This window comes from Rhinoderma darwinii, unplaced genomic scaffold (genome assembly GCF_050947455.1).
Source record: "Rhinoderma darwinii isolate aRhiDar2 unplaced genomic scaffold, aRhiDar2.hap1 Scaffold_1008, whole genome shotgun sequence".
NCBI lineage: Eukaryota > Metazoa > Chordata > Amphibia > Anura > Rhinodermatidae > Rhinoderma > Rhinoderma darwinii.
In genome coordinates this window covers 55,209-79,743 of record NW_027461890.1, presented here as the reverse complement: position 1 = coordinate 79,743, position 24,535 = coordinate 55,209, and the positions used below count along the sequence as shown (strand labels likewise).

The 24,535-nt window shown below is 54.1% G+C and overlaps 1 protein-coding gene across 3 annotated transcripts; it reads right to left on the bottom strand.

Annotated features, from left to right (window-relative positions):
• Positions 1–489: 489 nt before the first annotated feature.
• TTLL5 (tubulin tyrosine ligase like 5) lies at positions 490–24,438 on the bottom strand. Of its 3 annotated transcripts, XM_075847880.1 has the most exons (29): positions 24,327–24,438; positions 12,752–12,858; positions 12,558–12,640; positions 12,376–12,482; positions 12,052–12,182; positions 11,829–11,911; positions 11,592–11,661; positions 11,354–11,438; positions 10,184–10,285; positions 10,017–10,108; positions 9,703–9,810; positions 9,545–9,626; positions 9,406–9,467; positions 9,253–9,332; positions 9,085–9,180; positions 8,644–8,735; positions 8,509–8,571; positions 8,310–8,428; positions 7,833–7,998; positions 7,650–7,758; positions 6,703–6,849; positions 6,137–6,210; positions 4,987–5,093; positions 4,526–4,789; positions 4,257–4,423; positions 2,267–2,352; positions 1,050–1,137; positions 845–939; positions 490–766 (listed from the first exon to the last, which is right to left on the bottom strand). In XM_075847880.1, exons 1-29 carry the CDS (start codon positions 24,386–24,388, stop codon positions 577–579), a joined length of 3,117 nt encoding a protein of 1,038 aa, XP_075703995.1. In that variant the 5' UTR covers positions 24,389–24,438; the 3' UTR covers positions 490–576. The 3 variants fall into 3 exon arrangements, with proteins under 3 accessions (XP_075703995.1, XP_075703996.1, XP_075703997.1); XM_075847881.1 differs by lacking the exon at positions 10,184–10,285; XM_075847882.1 differs by lacking the exon at positions 12,558–12,640 and having other exon boundaries at positions 24,327–24,417.
• Between the last annotated feature and the right edge of the window lie 97 nt (positions 24,439–24,535).

Below are 24,535 nucleotides of genomic sequence, written 5' to 3'. Positions count from 1 at the left end.
AAAGTGGCGAAAATACGGAAAACCCACGCTGAACGTTTAACGAGACGTTATTACTACAGCGCGGAGGTCCGAATAACACTGCGGGGAAATGGGATCAAAGGAGTTAAAACGAGGCCGGACTGCGGGGGAGGGATTAAAAAATGATTGATTTATCGCGCGCGGATTATGTAGAAAACTGGAAATTGTCAACAAAATAAAAAAATTCCACAAACAAAACGAAAACGCTGAGGAACCTTCACCTTCCCGTCGGTTACACTCCAGAGCTGTAGTCCGTATTCTGCACTTATTGGAAACTGTCAGCAAGCCTGTGAACAGACACCAGTTAACAGCGTGGCGGAGCTCCTATATACAGGGGGGAGGGGGTTGTTTTTCCCTACATCACATGACTGCACCGCATAGACCGGGACCAGCGCTCCTCCAGGACAAGCGGGGGGCTCCTCTATATAATTCTATACATCTATGATCCCCTCCGACACACGTCACAAATGACAACTTTTTATGTTCATTTTATTTTGTGTAAAAGAAAAAAAATACAAAAACGGAACTGTACAGGGAAGAGGGTCCCAGCCGCGGACGTCACGTCGGACAGACCACCCCGCCCATCTGCACTTTGCTGGACAACCCGGGACGAGGGACTGGTGGTCTGGACCTCGCAAATACAATTTGGGCTCCATCAGGGCAGCCTGCGATGACTGCGCTACGGTGAGGTGCGGGGTCACTGCTGAGCGGACCCCCGGGGTTCTTCTGTCCGTCTGATGACATCACTCTACAGGAGACACAATTACTGTCAGTGTCACATGTCAATGTCCCCATCCCCCCAGCACAAGAAACACATGATACCTACCGGACCGTGCGGGGTGCAGACAGCTGGTTAGTGGTGGGCGGAGTCGGCTGGAGGACGCCATGTTGGACGCCGGCCGGCCGCACAGATACCGGGATCTACGTGCCGCAAATCAGAGAGCGCCGCAATTAATTTTACTCCCCCCAATAAAAAGAGGCGACAATGAATGGCGCAGAATCTACACCCGGGGCGCAGGGAAGGAACTCACCTTGTCCGAGACGTGACTGCGCTCTGCAGAGATTGGGGAGGCGCTGGTGGAGGGGGGTTCGGTGCCGTCACTGCTCTTCTCCAACTTCCTGCACGAGATCATGGGAGGAAATTTACAAAGCAAATTGTGCCCAGAAAACGGAGTACACAACGCACCCCGACAGCGGGGGATTTAAAAAAGGGACCTCCCTCTAGATGTAAGGGGGGGGGGGGTGCGCCCCCCTCTATATAAAGCGTGCGGCCCCCCTCCTCTATATAAAGCGTGCGAGGGCCCCTCTATATAAAGCGTGCGGCCCCTCTATATAAAGCGTGCGAGGGCCCCTCCTCTACATAAAGCGTGCGAGGGCCCCTCCTCTACATAAAGCGTGCGAGGGCCCCTCCTCTACATAAAGCGTGCGAGGGCCCCTCCTCTACATAAAGCGTGCGAGGGCCCCTCCTCTACATAAAGCGTGCGAGGGCCCCTCCTCTACATAAAGCGTGCGAGGGCCCCTCCTCTACATAAAGCGTGCGAGGGCCCCTCCTCTACATAAAGCGTGCGAGGGCCCCTCCTCTACATAAAGCGTGCGAGGGCCCCTCCTCTACATAAAGCGTGCGAGGGCCCCTCCTCTACATAAAGCGTGCGAGGGCCCCTCCTCTACATAAAGCGTGCGAGGGCCCCTCCTCTACATAAAGCGTGCGAGGGCCCCTCCTCTACATAAAGCGTGCGAGGGCCCCTCCTCTACATAAAGCGTGCGAGGGCCCCTCCTCTACATAAAGCGTGCGAGGGCCCCTCCTCTACATAAAGCGTGCGAGGGCCCCTCCTCTACATAAAGCGTGCGAGGGCCCCTCCTCTACATAAAGCGTGCGAGGGCCCCTCCTCTACATAAAGCGTGCGAGGGCCCCTCCTCTACATAAAGCGTGCGAGGGCCCCTCCTCTACATAAAGCGTGCGAGGGCCCCTCCTCTACATAAAGCGTGCGAGGGCCCCTCCTCTATATAAAGCGTGCGAGGGCCCCTCCTCTACATAAAGCGTGCGAGGGCCCCTCCTCTATATAAAGCGTGCGAGGGCCCCTCCTCTATATAAAGCGTGCGAGGGCCCCTCCTCTATATAAAGCGTGCGAGGGCCCCTCCTCTATATAAAGCGTGCGAGGGCCCCTCCTCTATATAAAGCGTGCGAGGGCCCCTCCTCTATATAAAGCGTGCGGCCCCTCCATATAAAGCGTGCGGCCCGTGAACTTACTGGGGTTTTCCCTCCGTGTGAACGGCTCTGGTCAGGCGGAGCCCCAATCTGGCGAGAGCGCTGCTGCCGATGTTCATGCGCGACACCTGAGGATAGAGGCGAGACCGGGGGATGGTCACTGAGATCATGGCGGTCACATGGCAAGGTATGGAGGAAACGACCGCTGTCCGCACAGAGCCCAAGAAGTGTGAACTCAACACGACAACGACCCAAAACAACAAAAGATCAGCCGGAGCCCAGACCCGAACCCCACTGACAATCTATGGGGTGACCTGCAGGGGGCGCACACAGGAGATGCCAAGTCAAGATGTGCCATGTGATCGACTTCTACCCGGGTATTAGCGTAGGGAGCGTAGGGTATTAGCGCAGGGTATTAGCGGAGGGTGCGCAGGGCATTGGCGTAGGGCGCGCAGAGCATTGGCGTAGGGCGCGCAGAGCATTGGCGTAGGGCGCGCAGAGCATTGGCGTAGGGCGTGCAGATTTTATGCAACCACGTAATTTTCTTTATTTTTCCACCCCAAGTCCCTGCGAACACAGAAAATTCTGCCTGGAACAATCAGCTCTGGTTTTGTTTGCGCCACAGACGTTGCCTGTTAAAGACAGAGATTAAAAAAGAAAAAAACGTATCAAAAAGCACAGCGGCCGTTTATGGCGTTTTTCTCCATCTCCCGTTGTTTTCAATGGTGTTTTTGAGGCGGAAAACGGTCCAAGATGGATCGAGTGCGCCGCTCGCAGAAAAAAACTAAAAAAATAACCCCTTCATCTCCCTCTGAAATCAATGACAGGCAATTTAAGCCGTTTTTATGCCACGGTTTCCGCGTCAAAAAACTCTGTGTGAACCGGACAGATTTCAGATTGTTTTTCAGTGGAATCGCACAGATTACGGGTCACAGCAAACGTGGAAAAAGTGATGAAATCCGTCCGAGATGTATCATTTCAGAACGTGGAAAAAATCTCACAGGGGTGTAACTTTATAGTGTGGCTGTGTCTATTATACACGCGCGCGCGCGCACACACACACACACACACAGTCAGTCGCACAGTCACACGCGCACACACACACACACAGTCACGCGCGCACACACACACACACACACAGTCACACACAGTCACACGCGCGCACACACACACGCGCGCACACACGCGCACACACAGTCACACACGCGCACACACAGTCACACACAGTCACACACAGTCACACGCGCGCACACAGTCACACACAGTCACACGCGCACACACAGTCACACGCGCACACAGTCACACGCGCACACACAGTCACACGCGCGCACACGCGCGCGCACACACAGTCACACACAGTCACACACAGTCACACGCGCGCACACAGTCACACACAGTCACACGCGCACACACAGTCACACGCGCACACAGTCACACGCGCACACACAGTCACACGCGCGCACACAGTCACACGCGCACACACAGTCACACGCGCACACACACAGTCACACGCGCGCACACAGTCACACGCGCACACACACAGTCACACGCGCGCACACACAGTCACACGCGCGCACACACAGTCACACGCGCACACACACAGTCACATGCGCACAGTCACACGCGCACACACAGTCACACACAGTCAGTCACGTCACACACGCACAGTCAGTCACGTCACACACAGTCAGTCACGTCACACACACAGTCAGTCACACACAGTCAGTCACACACAGTCAGTCACGTCACACACACACACACAGTCAGTCACACACACACACAGTCACGTCACACACAGTCAGTCACGTCACACACAGTCAGTCACGTCACACACAGTCAGTCACGTCACACACACACACAGTCAGTCAGTCACGTCACACACACACACAGTCAGTCAGTCACGTCACGTCACGTCACACACACACACAGTCAGTCACGTCACACACACACACACAGTCAGTCACATCACACACACACATCACACACACACAGTCAGTCACGTCACACACACACTGGGGGTCAGTTGCTGCACCTGCTGTGTTAGCGGTCGGAGATGACTGGAGTTCTGCCGTGTTGCCTGTCTCTCCGCCAGCCGCTGCAATGATGCTGTAACGGCTCCCACATGGTAAGGGTCTTCCAGCTCTTTTGCTGCCCCCGCAGAGCCACATCGAGTCCTCAGGACATTTGGCTGCGCACTGGCTAAATCCAGGGGTAAAAAAAAAAAAAATGGCAGAAATGAGGGCCAGTAAAGTGGCAGCATGTGATGTGGGGGTAACGCCAGGCGGGGGTTAGACGGGGTACCTGCCCGCGTCAGTCTCTGGCTGTAGATCTGAGCGGCACTTTGGAAGGAGGACAACGATCCCAGCGTCCAGGACCGCGCGGGAGGAACAGGCCGGGCCCATGTCCCGCATGAGGAAGACTGTGCGGCTGTAGAGGGAAGGTGCAGCACGCTCCTGGCTGATGGAGGACGTGAACGCTGATTGGACGGTGGCGCCGTGGCCCCCTCCGACAACACACAGACCACGGACTGACCGGAGGCGCAGGAGATTAAAGATGGTGGCATTTCTGTGGATGGGGAAGGTCAATTAGACACAGGAAGAGGAGACCATGGGGGGAGGGGAGGATGATGGAGCTGCAGGACGGATGTTCTCCATGGCAGAGAAAGGGAAGACCCTCAAACGTCCAGCACTGACCCTCTGCTGAGCACATAATCTGGGGGTCACGTAGCGGTCAGCAGGGGGTGTACATCACCTGTCACTCACCTGCCTCTTTACCTCCGGTGTCCACACCCTGTGAGCCCCCCAAGAAAACGCTGGCAGATTTATTCTTGTGGGTGTAAAAGGTCAGAACGTCCTCCAGGTGGCGCTCACTGAAACACACAGCAGAGACATGGGGGGAGGGGCTCAGAGACATGAGGAGGGGGGGGGGGAGCCTCAGAGACATGAGGAGGGGGGGGGGGGGAGACCTCAGAGACATGAGGAGGGGGGGGGGGACCTCAGAGACATGAGGAGGGGGGGGGGACCTCAGAGACATGAGGAGGGGGGGGGGACCTCAGAGACATGAGGAGGGGGGGGGGGACCTCAGAGACATGAGGAGGGGGGGGACGACCTCAGAGACATGAGGAGGGGGGGGGGGACCTCAGAGACATGAGGAGGGGGGGGGACCTCAGAGACATGAGGAGGGGGGGGGGACCTCAGAGACATGAGGAGGGGGGGGGGACCTCAGAGACATGAGGAGGGGGGAGCCTCAGAGACATGAGGAGGGGGGAGCCTCAGAGACATGAGGAGGGGGGGGGGACCTCAGAGACATGAGGAGGGGGGGGGACCTCAGAGACATGAGGAGGAGGGGGGAGCCTCAGAGACATGAGGAGGGGGGAGCCTCAGAGACATGAGGAGGGGGGAGCCTCAGAGACATGAGGAGGGGGGAGCCTCAGAGACATGAGGAGGGGGGAGCCTCAGAGACATGAGGAGGGGGGAGCCTCAGAGACATGAGGAGGGGGGAGCCTCAGAGACATGAGGAGGGGGGAGCCTCAGAGACATGAGGAGGGGGGAGCCTCAGAGACATGAGGAGGGGGGAGCCTCAGAGACATGAGGAGGGGGGAGCCTCAGAGACATGAGGAGGGGGGAGCCTCAGAGACATGAGGAGGGGGGAGCCTCAGAGACATGAGGAGGGGGGAGCCTCAGAGACATGAGGAGGGGGGAGCCTCAGAGACATGAGGAGGGGGGGGCCTCAGAGACATGAGGAGGGGGGAGCCTCAGAGACATGAGGAGGGGGGAGCCTCAGAGACATGAGGAGGGGGGGCCTCAGAGACATGAGGAGGGGGGGGGCTCAGAGACATGAGATGGGGGGGGGCTCAGAGACATGAGGAGGGGGGGGGCAACAAGAGCCTGTGACTTAGAGGCTTCTTCTTACCTGGCCTTGGCTAGAAACGCCTCAAAATCCAGCGGAGTTACCCCCAAATCCTCACCGTTCACCTGCTGTGTCTCCTAGAACAAGAACATGTGATCATCTCAACATCAGGGACATATGTGACGTGATAGAGGAGGGGGGGGGGACATATGTGACGTGATAGAGGAGGGGGGGGGGACATATGTGACGTGATAGAGGAGGGGGGGGGGACATATGTGACGTGATAGAGGAGGGGGGGGGACATATGTGACGTGATAGAGGAGGGGGGGGGACATATGTGACGTGATAGACGAGGGGGGGGGACATATGTGACGTGATAGAGGAGGGGGGGGACATATGTGACGTGATAGACGAGGGGGGGACATATGTGACGTGATAGAGGAGGGGGGGGACATATGTGACGTGATAGAGGAGGGGGGGGACATATGTGACGTGATAGAGGAGGGGGGGGGACATATGTGACATGATAGAGGGGGGGCATGATCGGGGGTTTACAGAGAAGATGTAACCATGGAGTTTCGGGACCATGTGATGAGGGAGTGACTGGGTACAGGGGACGCGGCGCTCACCTGGTCATACAGGTAGATGAAGTCTCTCAGTTGTTTCGCCAGCAGACGACGTTTCTCCGGGTGGGAGGCGCTCCGGCTCGGCAGCTTCAAACACACCGACTGCTGTAAATTGGCGGCCGCTCTGTCCAGAAACCTCCTCACCAACTCCTGACCAAGACGGGGGATACGTATTATAACGATACAAGTACTGAAAAGGGGGGCCTCTGGGGCCCGGCCCGTGGCGTCTAGTCTTGGAAGATGGCGGCCTGGAGTTATTGGTTTGATCCAATCTTCTCTCGAGACGTTGGTAAAGGAGCAAAAATGGCGACCGGAGCCAAGGAAGCGTACGGGAAGAGCTGTAAACGACTGTAGTCTCAGAAATAATCTCATCCACACGTCTACCAAGAAGCCGCCGGCAAATTCAATCACCGCCTTGGATGATCCGCTGGCCAAGATCTCAGCCAAACAGAGCAGGCGATGGCAATAGAACTAACGGACGCACGGGCATAGACGTAACGAGCGGCCTCAAATAGACAACATGAAGCGAGTTCAGTGACCGCCCGCCGCGCCTGCTGCTCCTTCCCCCTCACTGAGCAGGCGTCGCACACCCAGGCGGATGCAAAAGCCGGACACAGAGGGAACCGGCAGCCACAAGAACAGATTTACCCTGACAATTCCTTGTCCAGAGCGTCACAGAGAAGCCGCCTCCACCTGAGGCCATTACCCGTGGTGCGGTGTCCCCAACGACTAACAAGAAATAACCGCCCTCGCTATTACATGATGCAGGTTTTGGGGTCTCCTATAGTTGCACTACAATCCTGCGTGGCGTCATGTAATACTCAAAAACAATAACCCAATAGAGCGGAGACGAAACGTCACGGATTTGCCATAAACGTCACGGGGTGGTACGCGGGGGACAGCCAAGGAGGGGCGCGGGGCACAGGCGGGGCGGTATTTTTGCGCCTTACCATCTGCTCTCCATCTTTCGGTGATGACCTCTCGGTGTCTCGCTCACTCTGTAGACGACTTTGCACGCGCTGTAAATAGGCAGAGAAAGCCGAACGAGCCTGGACCTTACTGCAGACAGAGGCCACAATGTCAAATACGACCCCACATATAACCCCCATCATCCACACGCTGCAGTCACATACCTGAGGTTCGCCCCCCCCTGTAAGAGCTCCATGATGCGGACTTGTGGAGAGGTCTGTGAATCAGCTGCGGGGCTGTTCTGCTGCTGCACCTCTTCTTGTTCCTCATGTTCAGTGGGATCCTCCTCGTCTTCCTCCTGTACTCCGCTGTTAGCAGGGCGAGGCAAAGCTGCAATAGAACAAGATTTTACTGAAGGATTCTTAGGCCGGGGCCAGACCTCGGCTTGTTTTCATGGTGTGAATAGACGGAGCAGCTTGAATGTCTCGTCACAATCGTTCGGCTCCGGAACCCGGCATGTAATGGTTAAATCTCGACTGGAAAGCGCGTTCCTATGGACGGGGATTTATTGCGCACTAAGTGTCTGTCTAGCCCCCCCCCCCCCCCCATGGTGAACGCCACGCCACAGAACTCTGCACAGGCCTCATCAGAGCACAAGTTCATTCATATCGGAGTCTGAAGCCCCACAGAAGACCCCCTACCCGCTGTACGTGTGAGCCCCTGTCTCCTGGCGCGGCGCAGCTGCAGCGACACCAGTTTTCGTTCATACAACGCCGCGTGTAGCTTCGGTCGGGGCTCACAGGTTCCATTGGTCATTGATCTGTGGAAGAGGAGTGATCGGTGATACCAGAGTAGCCATCGCCGGCCGGCACAGACAATGAATCGGGGACTTGTACCCACCGGTTTGGGAAGAGATGCGTCGCCAGCATGTGATTCAGAGACGTCTTGTGTTCCAGGAAGGAGCTGCACGGACATCACAGGGACAGTCAGGAAGCAGAAGGACAACAAATCTGCCCAAATTAATAGTGGACTGACCTGTACAGCGACCACGTATCGTGTCGGGGGAAAACGCGGACAAAACCGCCGCGTCTCGCTTCCTCATCCTGCAGCCGACGTAAGACTTTTACCTGCAAACGTGAACCAGGAGCGTCAGAAAGGGACCCGGCCGGGGGCACACGGGATGTTTTGGAGCATCTGAGGGGGAACAGGGGGCTTTGGCTGCACGTGAGCAGTGGGGCGGACGCCAGAGCTGGGATTGTACGTTGGGAAAGAAGTAAAAAAAAAAATAAGACTGATCATGATTGGGTTCTGACGATTCTTACTGCACTAACGGCAAGCGTCTGTGTCACCTGCGCTGAAGAGCTCACAATCTACCATATAAGGGGACAGCCGCACGGATGTGGCGCTTACTAAAAGGACGCCCAGTTAGCACCATGGGAAGACGTATGGGACGGTGCGGACAGACACAGGACAGACCTCCTCGGTGGACAGCCCCAGAACAAAGCTTCTTCCATTCTTCTCTCTGCTTCCAAGCTGCAGCCTGCTGTCTATGTCGCTGGCAGACAGGGGGCGCTGCGGAGACAGGGTGGTGATCACTTCTATGACAGAAGGAAGCTATTAGTGGCAGTCGGTGTATGAGCTCACCTGCGCTCTGTGGATCCGCTTCTCATTCAAGGTGACAGCTCCACGTCCCGGCCCCTGCTGAGGATCCTGACACTCCACACCTATACAGAGACCAGACCATTCACTTACAGCGCTGTGCCCGGCGGGCATCTGCAGAGCATCACCCATACTCACCAATCAGGGTCAGCATGTCAGAGATCATACTGGCCTTCACTTTCATATCCAGGGGTGCGTCACTGCCGGCAGAATTGGATGCATCAGTCATAGGAATGATGAGACGGAAAGTGGCTGGGGCAGAGGGACCTGTTCTTACCAAGCCAGGGACGGAGACAGATTGACTTCCAGCAGCCACGGTCTGAGATTCCCATCAATCAGCACATCAAACCCATAGAGCTCTGCAGGAAGAGGCGTTATTGCGTCACCAGTCACTAGGGGGCAGTGTTCAGATCTCCTATACTGCCAGCGACTCACCAAAGCAGTTTCCTCTGTGGGCCAGGAAGGACTTGCAGGCTGTGGCGATTGGAAGTTCCCCCGCGATGACCGTCTTAATGATAAGATCCTCCACCTGAGACATGAGGGCTGCACGCGACATTGCAGCCAGTCAGAGCATTACTAAGAGGTGTCACAGAGAGAGGGAGGAGCAACAGAGGCAGGGAGGAGTCAGAGATAGCGGAGCCATCAAGGACGGACAGGGGATGGTCAGACCTGAATGACAGAGCCATAGACCGCCATCACTGACAATATTGAGGCTACAAGGCATGAAAAACAGGAGATGTCTCCCTCACCAGCTGTGTCCTTCCCTTCCTGCTTCAAATACCGCAGCATGGCACTCATACTCCATTTATTCCCATAATCCTCCACTTCAGGGTTGTCACAACTAAGAGGAGAGAAATAAGAATGAATGACGACTTCTCTACAGGGCGCAGTCCACTACCACATCCAGCACCCCTACCTCACATAGTCTGCGCTCCTCTTATTCACACTGTAGTTGGTCAAATGCATGAACTGGTTCTTTATGTTCTTGGCAGCCCGATCATATCGCACAGTAGCAAACCTGAGACAGAGGAGGATGAAAGAGAGCGAAGAGCAGAGGCGGGCGCAGCGCGAGGAGGCTGAAAGAGAGCGAAGAGCAGAGGCGGGCGCAGCGCGAGGACGATGAAAGAGAGCGAAGAGCAGAGGCGGGCGCAGCGCGAGGACCAGAGGAGGATGAAAGAGAGCGAAGAGCAGAGGCGGGCGCAGCGCGAAGACCAGAGGAGGATGAAAGAGAGCGAAGAGCAGAGGCGGGCGCAGCGCGAAGACCAGAGGAGGATGAAAGAGAGCGAAGAGCAGAGGCGGGCGCAGCGCGAAGACCAGAGGAGGATGAAAGAGAGCGAAGAGCAGAGGCGGGCGCAGCGCGAAGACCAGAGGAGGATGAAAGAGAGCGAAGAGCAGAGGCGGGCGCAGCGCGAGGACCAGAGGAGGATGAAAGAGAGCGAAGAGCAGAGGCGGGCGCAGCGCGAGGACCAGAGGAGGATGAAAGAGAGCGAAGAGCAGAGGCGGGCGCAGCGCGAGGACCAGAGGATGAAAGAGAGCGAATAGTAGAGGCGGGCGCAGCGCGAGGACCAGAGGAGGATGAAAGAGAGCGAAGAGCAGAGGCGGGCGCAGCGCGAGGACCAGAGGATGAAAGAGAGCGAAGAGCAGAGACGGGCGCAGCGCGAGGACCAGAGGAGGATGAAAGAGAGCGAAGAGCAGAGGCGGGCGCAGCGCGAGGACCAGAGGAGGATGAAAGAGAGCGAAGAGCAGAGGCGGGCGCAGCGCGAGGACCAGAGGAGGATGAAAGAGAGCGAAGAGCAGAGGCGGGCACAGCGCGAGGACCAGAGGAGGATGAAAGAGAGCGAAGAGCAGAGGCGGGCGCAGCGCGAGGACCAGAGGAGGATGAAAGAGAGCGAAGAGCAGAGACGGGCGCAGCGCGAGGACCAGAGGAGGATGAAAGAGAGCGAAGAGCAGAGGCGGGCGCAGCGCGAGGACCAGAGGAGGATGAAAGAGAGCGAAGAGCAGAGGCGGGCGCAGCGCGAGGACCAGAGGAGGATGAAAGAGAGCGAAGAGCAGAGGCGGGCACAGGTTTGGAATGCAGATTACTTACCTAGTGAGTCCTTCTTCATACAGATAAATGACCAGGGGATCATAGGAGGTGATCAGCACATACAGCCGGACATCAAACTTGAACCCTACAAGTAAAGAGCGCTGTACCGTGTTAGCCGCATGTACGACACAATGATGACGCCTCATTTACCTTCCCCCGCCGTTTAGCAGCTAACAAGGGCAACTGGGAAATTTGGTAACATTGCAGAACCCACAATGAGCCGTCAGCAAACACTCACCATCTATCAGCAGAGGGTTACTGATGTACCGAGACACCAGCAGATTCTCCTCCATACTGATCTGAGAGGGCTGCAATAGAAAAAAAAAAAAAGAGACCGCTGACAACAGGGGGGGGGAAGAGAGCAAGTGAGAACACAACAGTAGACACCCCGGCCACAAGCGAAGCCAGAGACTTCATCAGGGGGGACAGGGCAGGAGTAAGACATGGGGGATGGGCCAGGTATGTGGGTACATACAGAGTTAACTAAATAAACGCCACGTCCACGTGATGACGCCACCGGCTTCACAATCCAGGGGCCACGATCCTTAGAGAAGGCGTCTGTGGAAGGACATTGTGTGATCAGCTGCGTTACGCTGCACCTTCCAGCAGATCTAGGAAGGAGTGACCTGGCAGCGGAACCCCAGCAAATAACGGGGCGCAGCAGGTCACCCTTCTCCTGGTGGGCACTGGTCACTTACTGCAGAACTCCTGGTACTCCCCCGGCAGCAGGTAGGTCTGCGGCAGTAGGTTGAAGTTGCGCACATTATACGTTTGCTGCATCCGCTGCACATTCTTGTAGAGTCGATCTTTACGGGTCAGCTCATACGACCTGCGGCAGAAAAACACCCCGAGTAATGCAGAGACCTTGTAGGGTCACCATCCCGGGCAGGGCCGCGGGGACACTGCAGACATCACACAATGGAGGTTCCTTCACGATAGGGCGACAGTGCGCTCTGACAATGACGGGTGTCTGCAGCCAGGACTCACACTGCGCCCTCTCCACCAGGCCATGTGACTCGTACCTTGGGAAATGGTTGACCTTCTGGAAACTGGCCAGGCTCCGCATTAGGTGCGGCTTTACGTGAGACCCCGTCCACATCAGGTTGAAATTATTGCTGTTTGCATTGACCTGGAGATAATAGAGGAGCGTTAGCAGCGTACAGGCGGAGGCCTCACATAACGTGCGCAGGACGGCGCCGCTCACCTCCTGGAAGCCGTGGGCAGAGAGGATGCTGCGTACCAGGCGGCTGTCTGTGCGCACCATCTTATAGGCCAGGCGAAAGCGCTCTGGGGGGAGAAGGGCAAGAACATGAGGAGCCGAGACTCCCACACATCATCCTCACCCCAAAACAGCAGAGAAGCCACAGATTACAGGGGACAGTCCGCCGTCATACTCACCCCCCACCGCACGCAGCGACGGATCTTCAGACAAAACCGATTCTGCATGAAACACCAGAACGAGGAGCCTCCGCGAGCCCCCGGTCCATGTGATACACGAAGATTCCCTGCAGAGGAAGGAGAAGGGATGCACAGCAGTCAGAGGGGCTCTGGACCCCTGTATATATGTGTGTGTGTATGTATATATATATATATATATATATATATATACATACACACACACACACGATTCAGAATTAGTTCAGAGCGGAGGTGCAGAGGGAGCTCCTCCACTCACCAGTTGCTCCTCCTGGAGTGTAATCCTCAGCCAGAATCGGTAACGGAGATTCCGCTAAAGGAGTGGTCACTGTGCATATTTGGACAGTGACATCAGGGCTTCCCTCTAGGAGCGGAATCCCAGGACTATGCTCTGGTTGGAGATTCTGCTGCTAGAGGGAGTTCCAATGGCACCATCTACAGGGGGGGGGGGGGAATGGCACTATCTACATGGACACTGTGGCACTATATAGGGGCACTATATACATGGGCACTGTGTCACTATTTGCAAGGGAACTGGCTCTAGGGGCAGCTATGGGGGCATTACACTGCGTGGGAGAGTATGTGTTGGCTTTATACTGTGTGGAGGCAGCTATGGGGACATTATACTGTGGGGGCAGCTATGGGTACATTATACTGTGTGGGGGCAGCTATGGGGCATTATACTGTGTGGAGGCAGCTATGGGGGCATTATACTGTGTGGGGGCAGCTATGGGGACATTATACTGTGGGGGCAGCTATGGGTACATTATACTGTGTGGGGGCAGCTATGGGGACATTATACTGTGTGGGGGCAGCTATGGGGACATTATACTGTGTGGGGGCAGCTATGGGGACATTATACTGTGTGGGGGCAGCTATGGGGGCATTATACTGTGTGGAGGCAGCTATGGGGGCATTATACTGTGTGGAGGCAGCTATGGGGCATTATACTGTGTGGAGGCAGCTATGGGGCATTATACTGTGTGGGGGCAGCTATGGGGACATTATACTGTGTGGGGGCAGGTATGGGGGGCATTGTACTGTGTGGGGGCAGCTATGGGGGCATTGTACTGTGTGGGGGCAGCTATGGGGGCATTATACTGTGTGGAGGCAGCTATGGGGACATTATACTGTGTGGAGGCAGCTATGGGGACATTATACTGTGTGGTGGCAGCTATGGGGACATTATACTGTGTGGAGGCGGCTATGGGGGCATTATACTGTGTGGGGGCAGCTATGGGGACATTATACTGTGTGGAGGCAGCTATGGGGACATTATACTGTGTGGAGGCAGCTATGGGGGCATTATACTGTGTGGAGGCAGCTATGGGGACATTATACTGTGTGGAGGCAGCTATGGGGACATTATACTGTGTGGAGGCAGCTATGGGGACATTATACTGTGTGGAGGCAGCTATGGGGACATTATACTGTGTGGGGGCAGCTATGGGGCATTATACTGTGTGGGGGCAGCTATGGGGACATTATACTGTGTGGAGGCGGCTATGGGGACATTATACTGTGTGGAGGCGGCTATGGGGGCATTATACTGTGTGGGGGCAGCTATGGGGACATTATACTGTGTGGAGGCAGCTATGGGGACATTATACTGTGTGGAGGCAGCTATGGGGACATTATACTGTGTGGAGGCAGCTATGGGGACATTATACTGTGTGGAGGCAGCTATGGGGACATTATACTGTGTGGAGGCAGCTATGGGGACATTATACTGTGTGGAGGCAGCTATGGGGACATTATACTGTGTGGAGGCAGCTATGGGGGCATTATACTGTGTGGAGGCAGCTATGGGGACATTATACTGTGTGGAGGCAGCTATGGGACATTATACTGTGTGGAGGCAGCTATGGGGGCATTATACTGTGTGGAGGCAGCTATGGGGACATTATACTGTGTGGAGGCAGCTATGGGACATTATACTGTGTGGAGGCAGCTATGGGGGCATTATACTGTGTGGGGGCAGCTATGGGGACATTATACTGTGTGGAGGCAGCTATGGGGACATTATACTGTGTGGAGGCAGCTATGGGGACATTATACTGTGTGGAGGCAGCTATGGGGACATTATACTGTGTGGAGGCAGCTATGGGGACATTATACTGTGTGGAGGCAGCTATGGGGATATTATACTGTGTGGAGGCAGCTATGGGGGCATTATACTGTGTGGAGGCAGCTATGGGGACATTATACTGTGTGGAGGCAGCTATGGGACATTATACTGTGTGGAGGCAGCTATGGGACATTATACTGTGTGGGGGCAGCTATGGGGACATTATACTGTGTGGAGGCAGCTATGGGGACATTATACTGTGTGGAGGCAGCTATGGGGACATTATACTGTGTGGAGGCAGCTATGGGGACATTATACTGTGTGGAGGCAGCTATGGGGACATTATACTGTGTGGAGGCAGCTATGGGGACATTATACTGTGTGGAGGCAGCTATGGGGATATTATACTGTGTGGGGGCAGCTATGGGGATATTATACTGTGTGGAGGCAGCTATGGGGACATTATACTGTGTGGAGGCAGCTATGGGGACATTATACTGTGTGGGGGCAGCTATGGGGACATTATACTGTGTGGAGGCAGCTATGGGGACATTATACTGTGTGGGGGCAGCTATGGGGACATTATACTGTGTGGAGGCAGCTATGGGGGCATTATACTGTGTGGAGGCAGCTATGGGGGCATTATACTGTGTGGGGGCAGCTATGGGGACATTATACTGTGTGGAGGCAGCTATGGGGACATTATACTGTGTGGGGGCAGCTATGGGGGCATTATACTGTGTGGAGGCAGTTATGGGGACATTATACTGTGTGGAGGCAGCTATGGGGACATTATACTGTGTGGAGGCAGCTATGGGGATATTATACTGTGTGGGGGCAGCTATGGGGACATTATACTGTGTGGGGGCAGCTATGGGGACATTATACTGTGTGGAGGCAGCTATGGGGACATTATACTGTGGAGGCAGCTATGGGGGCATTATACTGTGTGGAGGCAGCTATGGGGACATTATACTGTGTGGAGGCAGCTATGGGGGCATTATACTGTGTGGGGGCAGCTATGGGGACATTATACTGTGTGGGGGCAGCTATGGGGACATTATACTGTGTGGAGGCAGCTATGGGGACATTATACTGTGGAGGCAGCTATGGGGGCATTATACTGTGTGGGGGCAGCTATGGGGGCATTATACTGTGTGGAGGCAGTTATGGGGCATTATACTGTGTGGAGGCAGCTATGGGGACATTATACTGTGTGGAGGCAGCTATGGGGACATTATACTGTGGAGGCAGCTATGGGGACATTATACTGTGTGGAGGCAGCTATGGGGACATTATACTGTGTGGGGCAGCTATGGGGCATTATACTGTGTGGAGGCAGCTATGGGGCATTATACTGTGTGGAGGCAGCTATGGGGACATTATACTGTGTGGAGGCAGCTATGGGGCATTATACTGTGTGGGGGCAGCTATGGGGACATTATACTGTGTGGAGGCAGTTATGGGGCATTATACTGTGTGGAGGCAGTTATGGGGACATTATACTGTGTGGAGGCAGCTATGGGGACATTATACTGTGTGGAGGCAGCTATGGGGCATTATACTGTGTGGAGGCAGCTATGGGGGCATTATACTGTGTGGAGGCAGCTATGGGGGCATTATACTGTGTGGAGGCAGCTATGGGGACATTATACTGTGTGGAGGCAGCTATGGGGGCATTATACTGTGTGGAGGCAGTTATGGGGCATTATACTGTGTGGAGGCAGTTATGGGGGCATTATACTGTGTGGAGGCAGTTATGGGGCATTATACTGTGTGGAGGCAGTTATGGGGGCATTATACTGTGTGGAGGCAGCTATGGGGACATTATACTGTGTGGAGGCAGTTATGGGGCATTATACTGTGTGGGGGCAGCTATGGGGGCATTATACTGTGTGGGGGCAGCTATGGGGGCATTATACTGTGTGGAGGCAGTTATGGGGCATTATACTGTGTGGAGGCAGTTATGGGGGCATTATACTGTGTGGAGGCAGTTATGGGGCATTATACTGTGTGGAGGCAGCTATGGGGGCATTATACTGTGTGGAGGCAGCTATGGGGGCATTATACTGTGTGGAGGCAGCTATGGGGGCATTATACTGTGTGGAGGCAGCTATGGGGACATTATACTGTGTGGAGGCAGCTATGGGGACATTATACTGTGTGGAGGCAGCTATGGGGGCATTATACTGTGTGGGGGCAGCTATGGGGACATTATACTGTGTGGAGGCAGCTATGGGGATATTATACTGTGTGGAGGCAGCTATGGGGATATTATACTGTGTGGGCAGCTATGGGGACATTATACTGTGTGGGGGCAGCTATGGGGACATTATACTGTGTGGAGGCAGCTATGGGGACATTATACTGTGTGGAGGCAGCTATGGGGACATTATACTGTGTGGAGGCAGCTATGGGGACATTATACTGTGTGGAGGCAGCTATGGGGACATTATACTGTGTGGGGGCAGCTATGAGGACATTATACTGTGTGGGGGCAGCTATGGGGACATTATACTGTGTGGAGGCAGCTATGGGGACATTATACTGTGTGGGGGCAGCTATGGGGACATTATACTGTGTAGAGGCAGCTATGGGGACATTATACTGTGTAGAGGCAGCTATGGGGCATTATACTGTGTGGGGGCAGCTATGGGGCATTATACTGTGTGGGGGCAGCTATGGGGACATTATACTGTGTGGAGGCAGCTATGAGGACATTATACTGTGTGGAGGCAGCTATGAGGACATTATACTGTGTGGAGGCAGCTATGAGGACATTATACTGTGTGGAGGCAGCTATGGGGGCATTATACTGTGTGGGGGCAGCTATGGGGACATTATACTGTGTGGAGGCAGCTATGGGGGCATTATACTGTGTGGAGGCAGCTATGGGGACATTATACTGTGTGGAGGCAGCTATGGGGACATTATACTGTGTGGAGGCAGCTATGGGGACATTATACTGTGTGGAGGCAGCTATGGGGACATTATACTGTGTGGAGGCAGCTATGGGGACATTATACTGTGTGGAGGCAGCTATGGGGACATTATACTGTGTGGAGGCAGCTATGGGGACATTATACTGTGTGGAGGCAGCTATGGGGACATTATACTGTGTGGAGGCAGCTATGGGGACATTATACTGTGTGGAGGCAGCTATGGGGACATTATACTGTGTGGAGGCAGCTATGAGGGCATTATACTGTGTGGAGGCAGCTATGGGGATATTATACTGTGTGGGGGCAGCTATGGGGACATTATACTGTGTGGAGGCAGCTATGGGGGCATTATACTGTGTGGAGGCAGCTATGGGGACATTATACTGTGTGGAGGCAGCTATGGGGACATTATACTGTGTGGAGGCAGCTGTGGGGACATTATACTGTGTGGAGGCAGTTATGGGGGCATTATACTGTGTGGGGGCAGCTATGGGGCATTATACTGTGTGGAGGCAGCTATGGGGGCATTATACTGTGTGGAGGCAGTTATGGGGGCATTATACTGTGTGGAGGCAGTTATGGGGGCATTATACTGTGTGGAGGCAGCTATGGGGGCATTATACTGTGTGGAGGCAGCTATGGGGGCATTATACTGTGTGGGGGCAGCTATGGGAACATTATACTGTGTGGGGGCAGCTATGGGGACATTATACTGTGTGGAGGCAGCTATGGGGACATTATACTGTGTGGAGGCAGCTATGGGGGCATTATACTGTGTGGAGGCAGCTATGGGGACATTATACTGTGTGGAGGCAGCTATGAGGACATTATACTGTGTGGAGGCAGCTATGGGGACATTATACTGTGTGGAGGCAGCTATGGGGACATTATACTGTGTGGAGGCAGCTATGGGGACATTATACTGTGTGGAGGCAGTTATGGGGGCATTATACTGTGTGGAGGCAGCTATGGGGACATTATACTGTGTGGAGGCAGCTATGGGGGCATTATACTGTGTGGGGGCAGCTATGGGGACATTATACTGTGTGGAGGCAGTTATGGGGGCATTATACTGTGTGGAGGCAGCTATGGGGACATTATACTGTGTGGAGGCAGCTATGGGAACATTATACTGTGTGGGGGCAGCTATGGGGACATTATACTGTGTGGAGGCAGCTATGGGGACATTATACTGTGTGGAGGCAGCTATGGGGGCATTATACTGTGTGGAGGCAGCTATGGGGACATTATACTGTGTAGAGGCAGCTATGGGGACATTATACTGTGTGGAGGCAGCTATGGAGACATTATACTGTGTGGGGGCAGTTATGGGGTCATTATACTGTGTGGAGGCAGCTATGGGGGCATTATACTGTGTGGAGGCAGCTATGGGGGCATTATACTGTGTGGAGGCAGCTATGGGGACATTATACTGTGTGGAGGCAGCTATGGGGACATTATACTGTGTGGAGGTAGCTATGGGGACATTATACTGTGTGGAGGCAGCTATGAGGACATTATACTGTGTGGGGGCAGCTATGAGGACATTATACTGTGTGGGGCAGCTATGGGGGCATTATACTGTGTGGAGGCAGCTATGAGGACATTATACTGTGTGGAGGCAGCTATGAGGACATTATACTGTGTGGGGCAGCTATGGGGGCATTATACTGTGTGGAGGCAGCTATGAGGACATTATACTGTGTGGGGCAGCTATGGGGGCATTATACTGTGTGGAGGCAGCTATGAGGACATTATACTGTGTGGGGGCAGCTATGGGGCATTATACTGTGTGGAGGCAGCTATGGGGACATTATACTGTGTGGGGGCAGCTATGGGGACATTATACTGTGGGGGCAGCTATGGGGACATTATACTGTGTGGAGGCAGCTATGGGGACATTATACTGTGTGGAGGCAGCTATGGGGCATTATACTGTGTGGAGGCAGCTATAGGGACATTATACTGTGTGGAGGCAGTTATGGGGGCATTATACTGTGTGGAGGCAGCTATGGGGGCATTATACTGTGTGGAGGCAGCTATGGGGACATTATACTGTGGAGGCAGCTATGGGGACATTATACTGTGTGGAGGCAGCTATGGGGACATTATACTGTGTGGAGGCAGCTATGGGGACATTATACTGTGTGGAGGCAGCTATGGGGACATTATACTGTGTGGGGCAGCTATGGGGGCATTATACTGTGTGGAGGCAGCTATGAGGACATTATACTGTGTGGAGGCAGCTATGAGGACATTATACTGTGTGGGGCAGCTATGGGGGCATTATACTGTGTGGAGGCAGCTATGAGGACATTATACTGTGTGGGGGCAGCTATGGGGCATTATACTGTGTGGAGGCAGCTATGGGGGTATATTATACTGTGTGGAGGCAGCTATGGGGACATTATACTGTGTGGAGGCAGCTATGGGGGCATTATACTGTGTGGGGGCAGCTATGGGGGCATTATACTGTGTGGGGGCAGCTATGGGGGCATTATACTGTGTGGAGGCAGCTATGGGGGCATTATACTGTGTGGAGGCAGCTATGGGGACATTATACTGTGTGGAGGCAGCTATGGGGACATTATACTGTGTGGAGGCAGCTATGGGGACATTATACTGTGTGGAGGCAGCTATGGGGCATTATACTGTGTGGAGGCAGCTATGGGGACATTATACTGTGTGGAGGCAGCTATGGGGACATTATACTGTGTGGGGGCAGCTATGGGGGCATTATACTGTGTGGAGGCAGCTATGGGGACATTATACTGTGTGGAGGCAGCTATGGGGCATTATACTGTGTGGAGGCAGCTATGGGGACATTATACTGTGTGGAGGCAGCTATGGGGACATTATACTGTGTGGAGGCAGCTATGGGGGTATTATACTGTGTGGAGGCAGCTATGGGGACATTATACTGTGTGGAGGCAGCTATGGGGACATTATACTGTGTGGAGGCAGCTATGGGGGTATTATACTGTGTGGAGGCAGCTATGGGGACATTATACTGTGTGGAGGCAGCTATGGGGGCATTATACTGTGTGGAGGCAGCTATGGGGACATTATACTGTGTGGAGGCAGCTATGGGGACATTATACTGTGTGGAGGCAGCTATGGGGGCATTATACTGTGTGGAGGCAGCTATGGGGGCATTATACTGTGTGGAGGCAGCTATGGGGACATTATACTGTGTGGGGGCAGCTATGGGGACATTATACTGTGTGGAGGCAGCTATGGGGACATTATACTGTGTGGAGGCAGCTATGGGGACATTATACTGTGTGGAGGCAGCTATGGGGACATTATACTGTGTGGGGGCAGCTATGAGGGCATTATACTGTGTGGAGGCAGCTATGGGGGCATTATACTGTGTGGGGGCAGCTATGGGGACATTATACTGTGTGGAGGCAGCTATGGGGCATTATACTGTGTGGGGGCAGCTTTGGGGGCATTATACTGTGTGGAGGCAGCTATGGGGGTATTATACTGTGTGGAGGCAGCTATGGGGACATTATACTGTGTGGAGGGCAGTTATGGGGGTATTATACTGTGTGGGGGCAGCTATGAGGACATTATACTGTGTGGGGGCAGCTATGGGGACATTATACTGTGTGGAGGCAGCTATGGGGGCATTATACTGTGTGGAGGCAGCTATGGGGACATTATACTGTGTGGAGGGCAGTTATGGGGACATTATACTGTGTGGAGGCAGCTATGAGGACATTATAATGTGTGGGGGCAGCTATGGGGGCATTATACTGTGTGGAGGCAGCTATGGGGACATTATACTGTGTGGAGGCAGCTATGGGGGCATTATACTGTGTGGAGGCAGCTATGGGGACATTATACTGTGTGGGGGCAGCTATGGGGGCATTATACTGTGTGGAGGCAGCTATGGGACATTATACTGTGTGGAGGCAGCTATGGGGACATTATACTGTGTGGAGGCAGCTATGAGGGCATTATACTGTGTGGAGGCAGCTATGGGGGCATTATACTGTGTGGAGGCAGCTATGGGGACATTATACTGTGTGGAGGCAGTTATGTGGGCATTATACTGTGTGGGGGCAGCTATGAGGACATTATACTGTGTGGAGGCAGCTATGGGGCATTATACTGTGTGGAGGCAGCTATGGGGACATTATACTGTGTGGAGGCAGCTATGGGGACATTATACTGTGTGGGGCAGCTATGGGGACATTATACTGTGTGGAGGCAGCTATGGGGGCATTATACTGTGTGGAGGCAGTTATGGGGACATTATACTGTGTGGAGGCAGCTATGGGGACATTATACGGTGTGGAGGCAGCTATGGGGGCATTATACTGTGTGGAGGCAGCTATGAGGACATTATACTGTGTGGAGGCAGCTATGGGGGCATTATACTGTGTGGGGGCAGCTATGGGGACATTATACTGTGTGGTGGCAGCTATGGGGACATTATACTGTGTGGAGGCAGCTATGGGGACATTATACTGTGTGGGGGCAGCTATGGGGACATTATACTGTGTGGAGGCAGCTATGGGGGCATTATACTGTGTGGGGGCAGCTATGGGGGCATTATACTGTGTGAGGGCAGCTATGGGGGCATTATACTGTGTGGGGGCAGCTATGGAGACATTATACTGTGTGGAGGCAGCTATGGGGACATTATACTGTGTGGAGGCAGCTATGGGGACATTATACTGTGTGGGGGCAGCTATGGGGGCATTATACTGTGTGAGGGCAGTTATGAGGACATTATACTGTGTGGAGGCAGCTATGGGGGTATTATACTGTGTGGAGGCAGTTATAGGGGCATTATACTGTGTGGGGGCAGCTATGGGGGCATTATACTGTGTGGGGGCAGCTATGGAGACATTATACTGTGTGGAGGCAGCTATGGGACATTATACTGTGTGGAGGCAGCTATGGGGGCATTATACTGTGTGGAGGCAGCTATGGGGACATTATACTGTGTGGGGGCAGCTATGGGGACATTATACTGTGTGGGGGCAGCTATGGGGGCATTATACTGTGTGGGGGCAGCTATGGGGGCATTATACTGTGTGAGGGCAGTTATGGGGACATTATACTGTGTGGAGGCAGCTATGGGGGCATTATACTGTGTGAGGGCAGTTATGGGGACATTATACTGTGTGGAGGCAGCTATGGGGGCATTATACTGTGTGGGGGCAGCTATGGGACATTATACTGTGTGGAGGCAGCTATGGGGACATTATACTGTGTGGGGGCAGCTATGGGGACATTATACTGTGTGGGGGCAGCTATGGGGACATTATACTGTGTGGGGGCAGCTATGGGACATTATACTGTGTGGAGGCAGCTATGGGGACATTATACTGTGTGGGGGCAGCTATGGGGGCATTATACTGTGTGGGGGCAGCTATGGGACATTATACTGTGTGGGGCAGCTATGAGGACATTATACTGTGTGGAGGCAGCTATGGGACATTATACTGTGTGGAGGCAGCTATGGGGACATTATACTGTGTGGAGGCAGCTATGGGGACATTATACTGTGTGGTGGCAGCTATGGGGACTTTATACTGTGTGGTGGCAGCTATGGGGGCATTATACTGTGTGGAGGCAGCTATGGGGACATTATACTGTGTGGAGGCAGCTATGGGGACATTATACTGTGTGGAGGCAGCTATGGGGGCATTATACTGTGTGGGGGCAGCTATGGGGACATTATACTGTGTGGGGGCAGCTATGGGACATTATACTGTGTGGAGGCAGCTATGGGGACATTATACTGTGTGGAGGCAGCTATGGGGACATTATACTGTGTGGGGGCAGCTATGGGACATTATACTGTGTGGGGCAGCTATGAGGACATTATACTGTGTGGAGGCAGCTATGGGGGCATTATACTGTGTGGAGGCAGCTATGGGGACATTATACTGTGTGGAGGCAGCTATGGGGACATTATACTGTGTGTGGGCAGCTATGGGGGCATTATACTGTGTGGGGGCAGCTATGGGACATTATACTGTGTGGAGGCAGCTATGGGGACATTATACTGTGTGGAGGCAGCTATGGGGACATTATACTGTGTGGGGGCAGCTATGGGACATTATACTGTGTGGAGGCAGCTATGGGGGCATTATACTGTGTGGGGGCAGCTATGGGGACATTATACTGTGTGGGGGCAGCTATGGGACATTATACTGTGTGGAGGCAGCTATGGGGACATTATACTGTGTGGGGGCAGCTATGGGGGCATTATACTGTGTGGGGGCAGCTATGTGGACATTATACTGTGTGGAGGCAGCTATGGGGGCATTATACTGTGTGGGGGCAGCTATGGGGCATTATACTGTGTGGGGGCAGCTATGGGGGCATTATACTGTGTGGAGGCAGCATCGGGTGTGTATGGGCGGGGATTGGGTGGGATTAGAGGCGTGGCTTAAAAGAAAAATTTGCCGTGACGCACTACACAGGCTCCTATACACACTGGACTGCTGGATGTCATTTACTTGTACCCTGCTGACGTCACTGATTTTCAGTCATTTGCAGTCCAGTACGATCATGTACTCACCCATAATCCTCCTCAGCAGGGCACAGCGGGTCAGCGGGCGCTCGGGTCACCTGGCTGGGCATTGCTGCCAGAGAAATGTCTTTGCTTCTCTCGTTACCACAACAACCACTACGTCACATCCGTCAGATTGATCCCAAACTTCCGGGTGCCTCCTTATACATGGCGCTCCTCGCTGCAGTTTTGCGCGTTAAGTGGGCGTGGCGACGTGT

Coding starts and splice junctions, on each gene's coding strand:
- TTLL5 (XM_075847880.1), bottom strand. CDS start 24,388: ATGCCCAGCCAGGTGACCCGAGCGCCCGCTGACCCGCTGTGCCCTGCT. Junction 12,483..12,557: donor CTGCCCACGGCTTCCAGGAG/GTGAGCGGCGCC, acceptor TATTATCTCCAG/GTCAATGCAAACAGCAATAA. Junction 4,424..4,525: donor CCAGAGACTGACGCGGGCAG/GTACCCCGTCTA, acceptor CCCTGGATTTAG/CCAGTGCGCAGCCAAATGTC.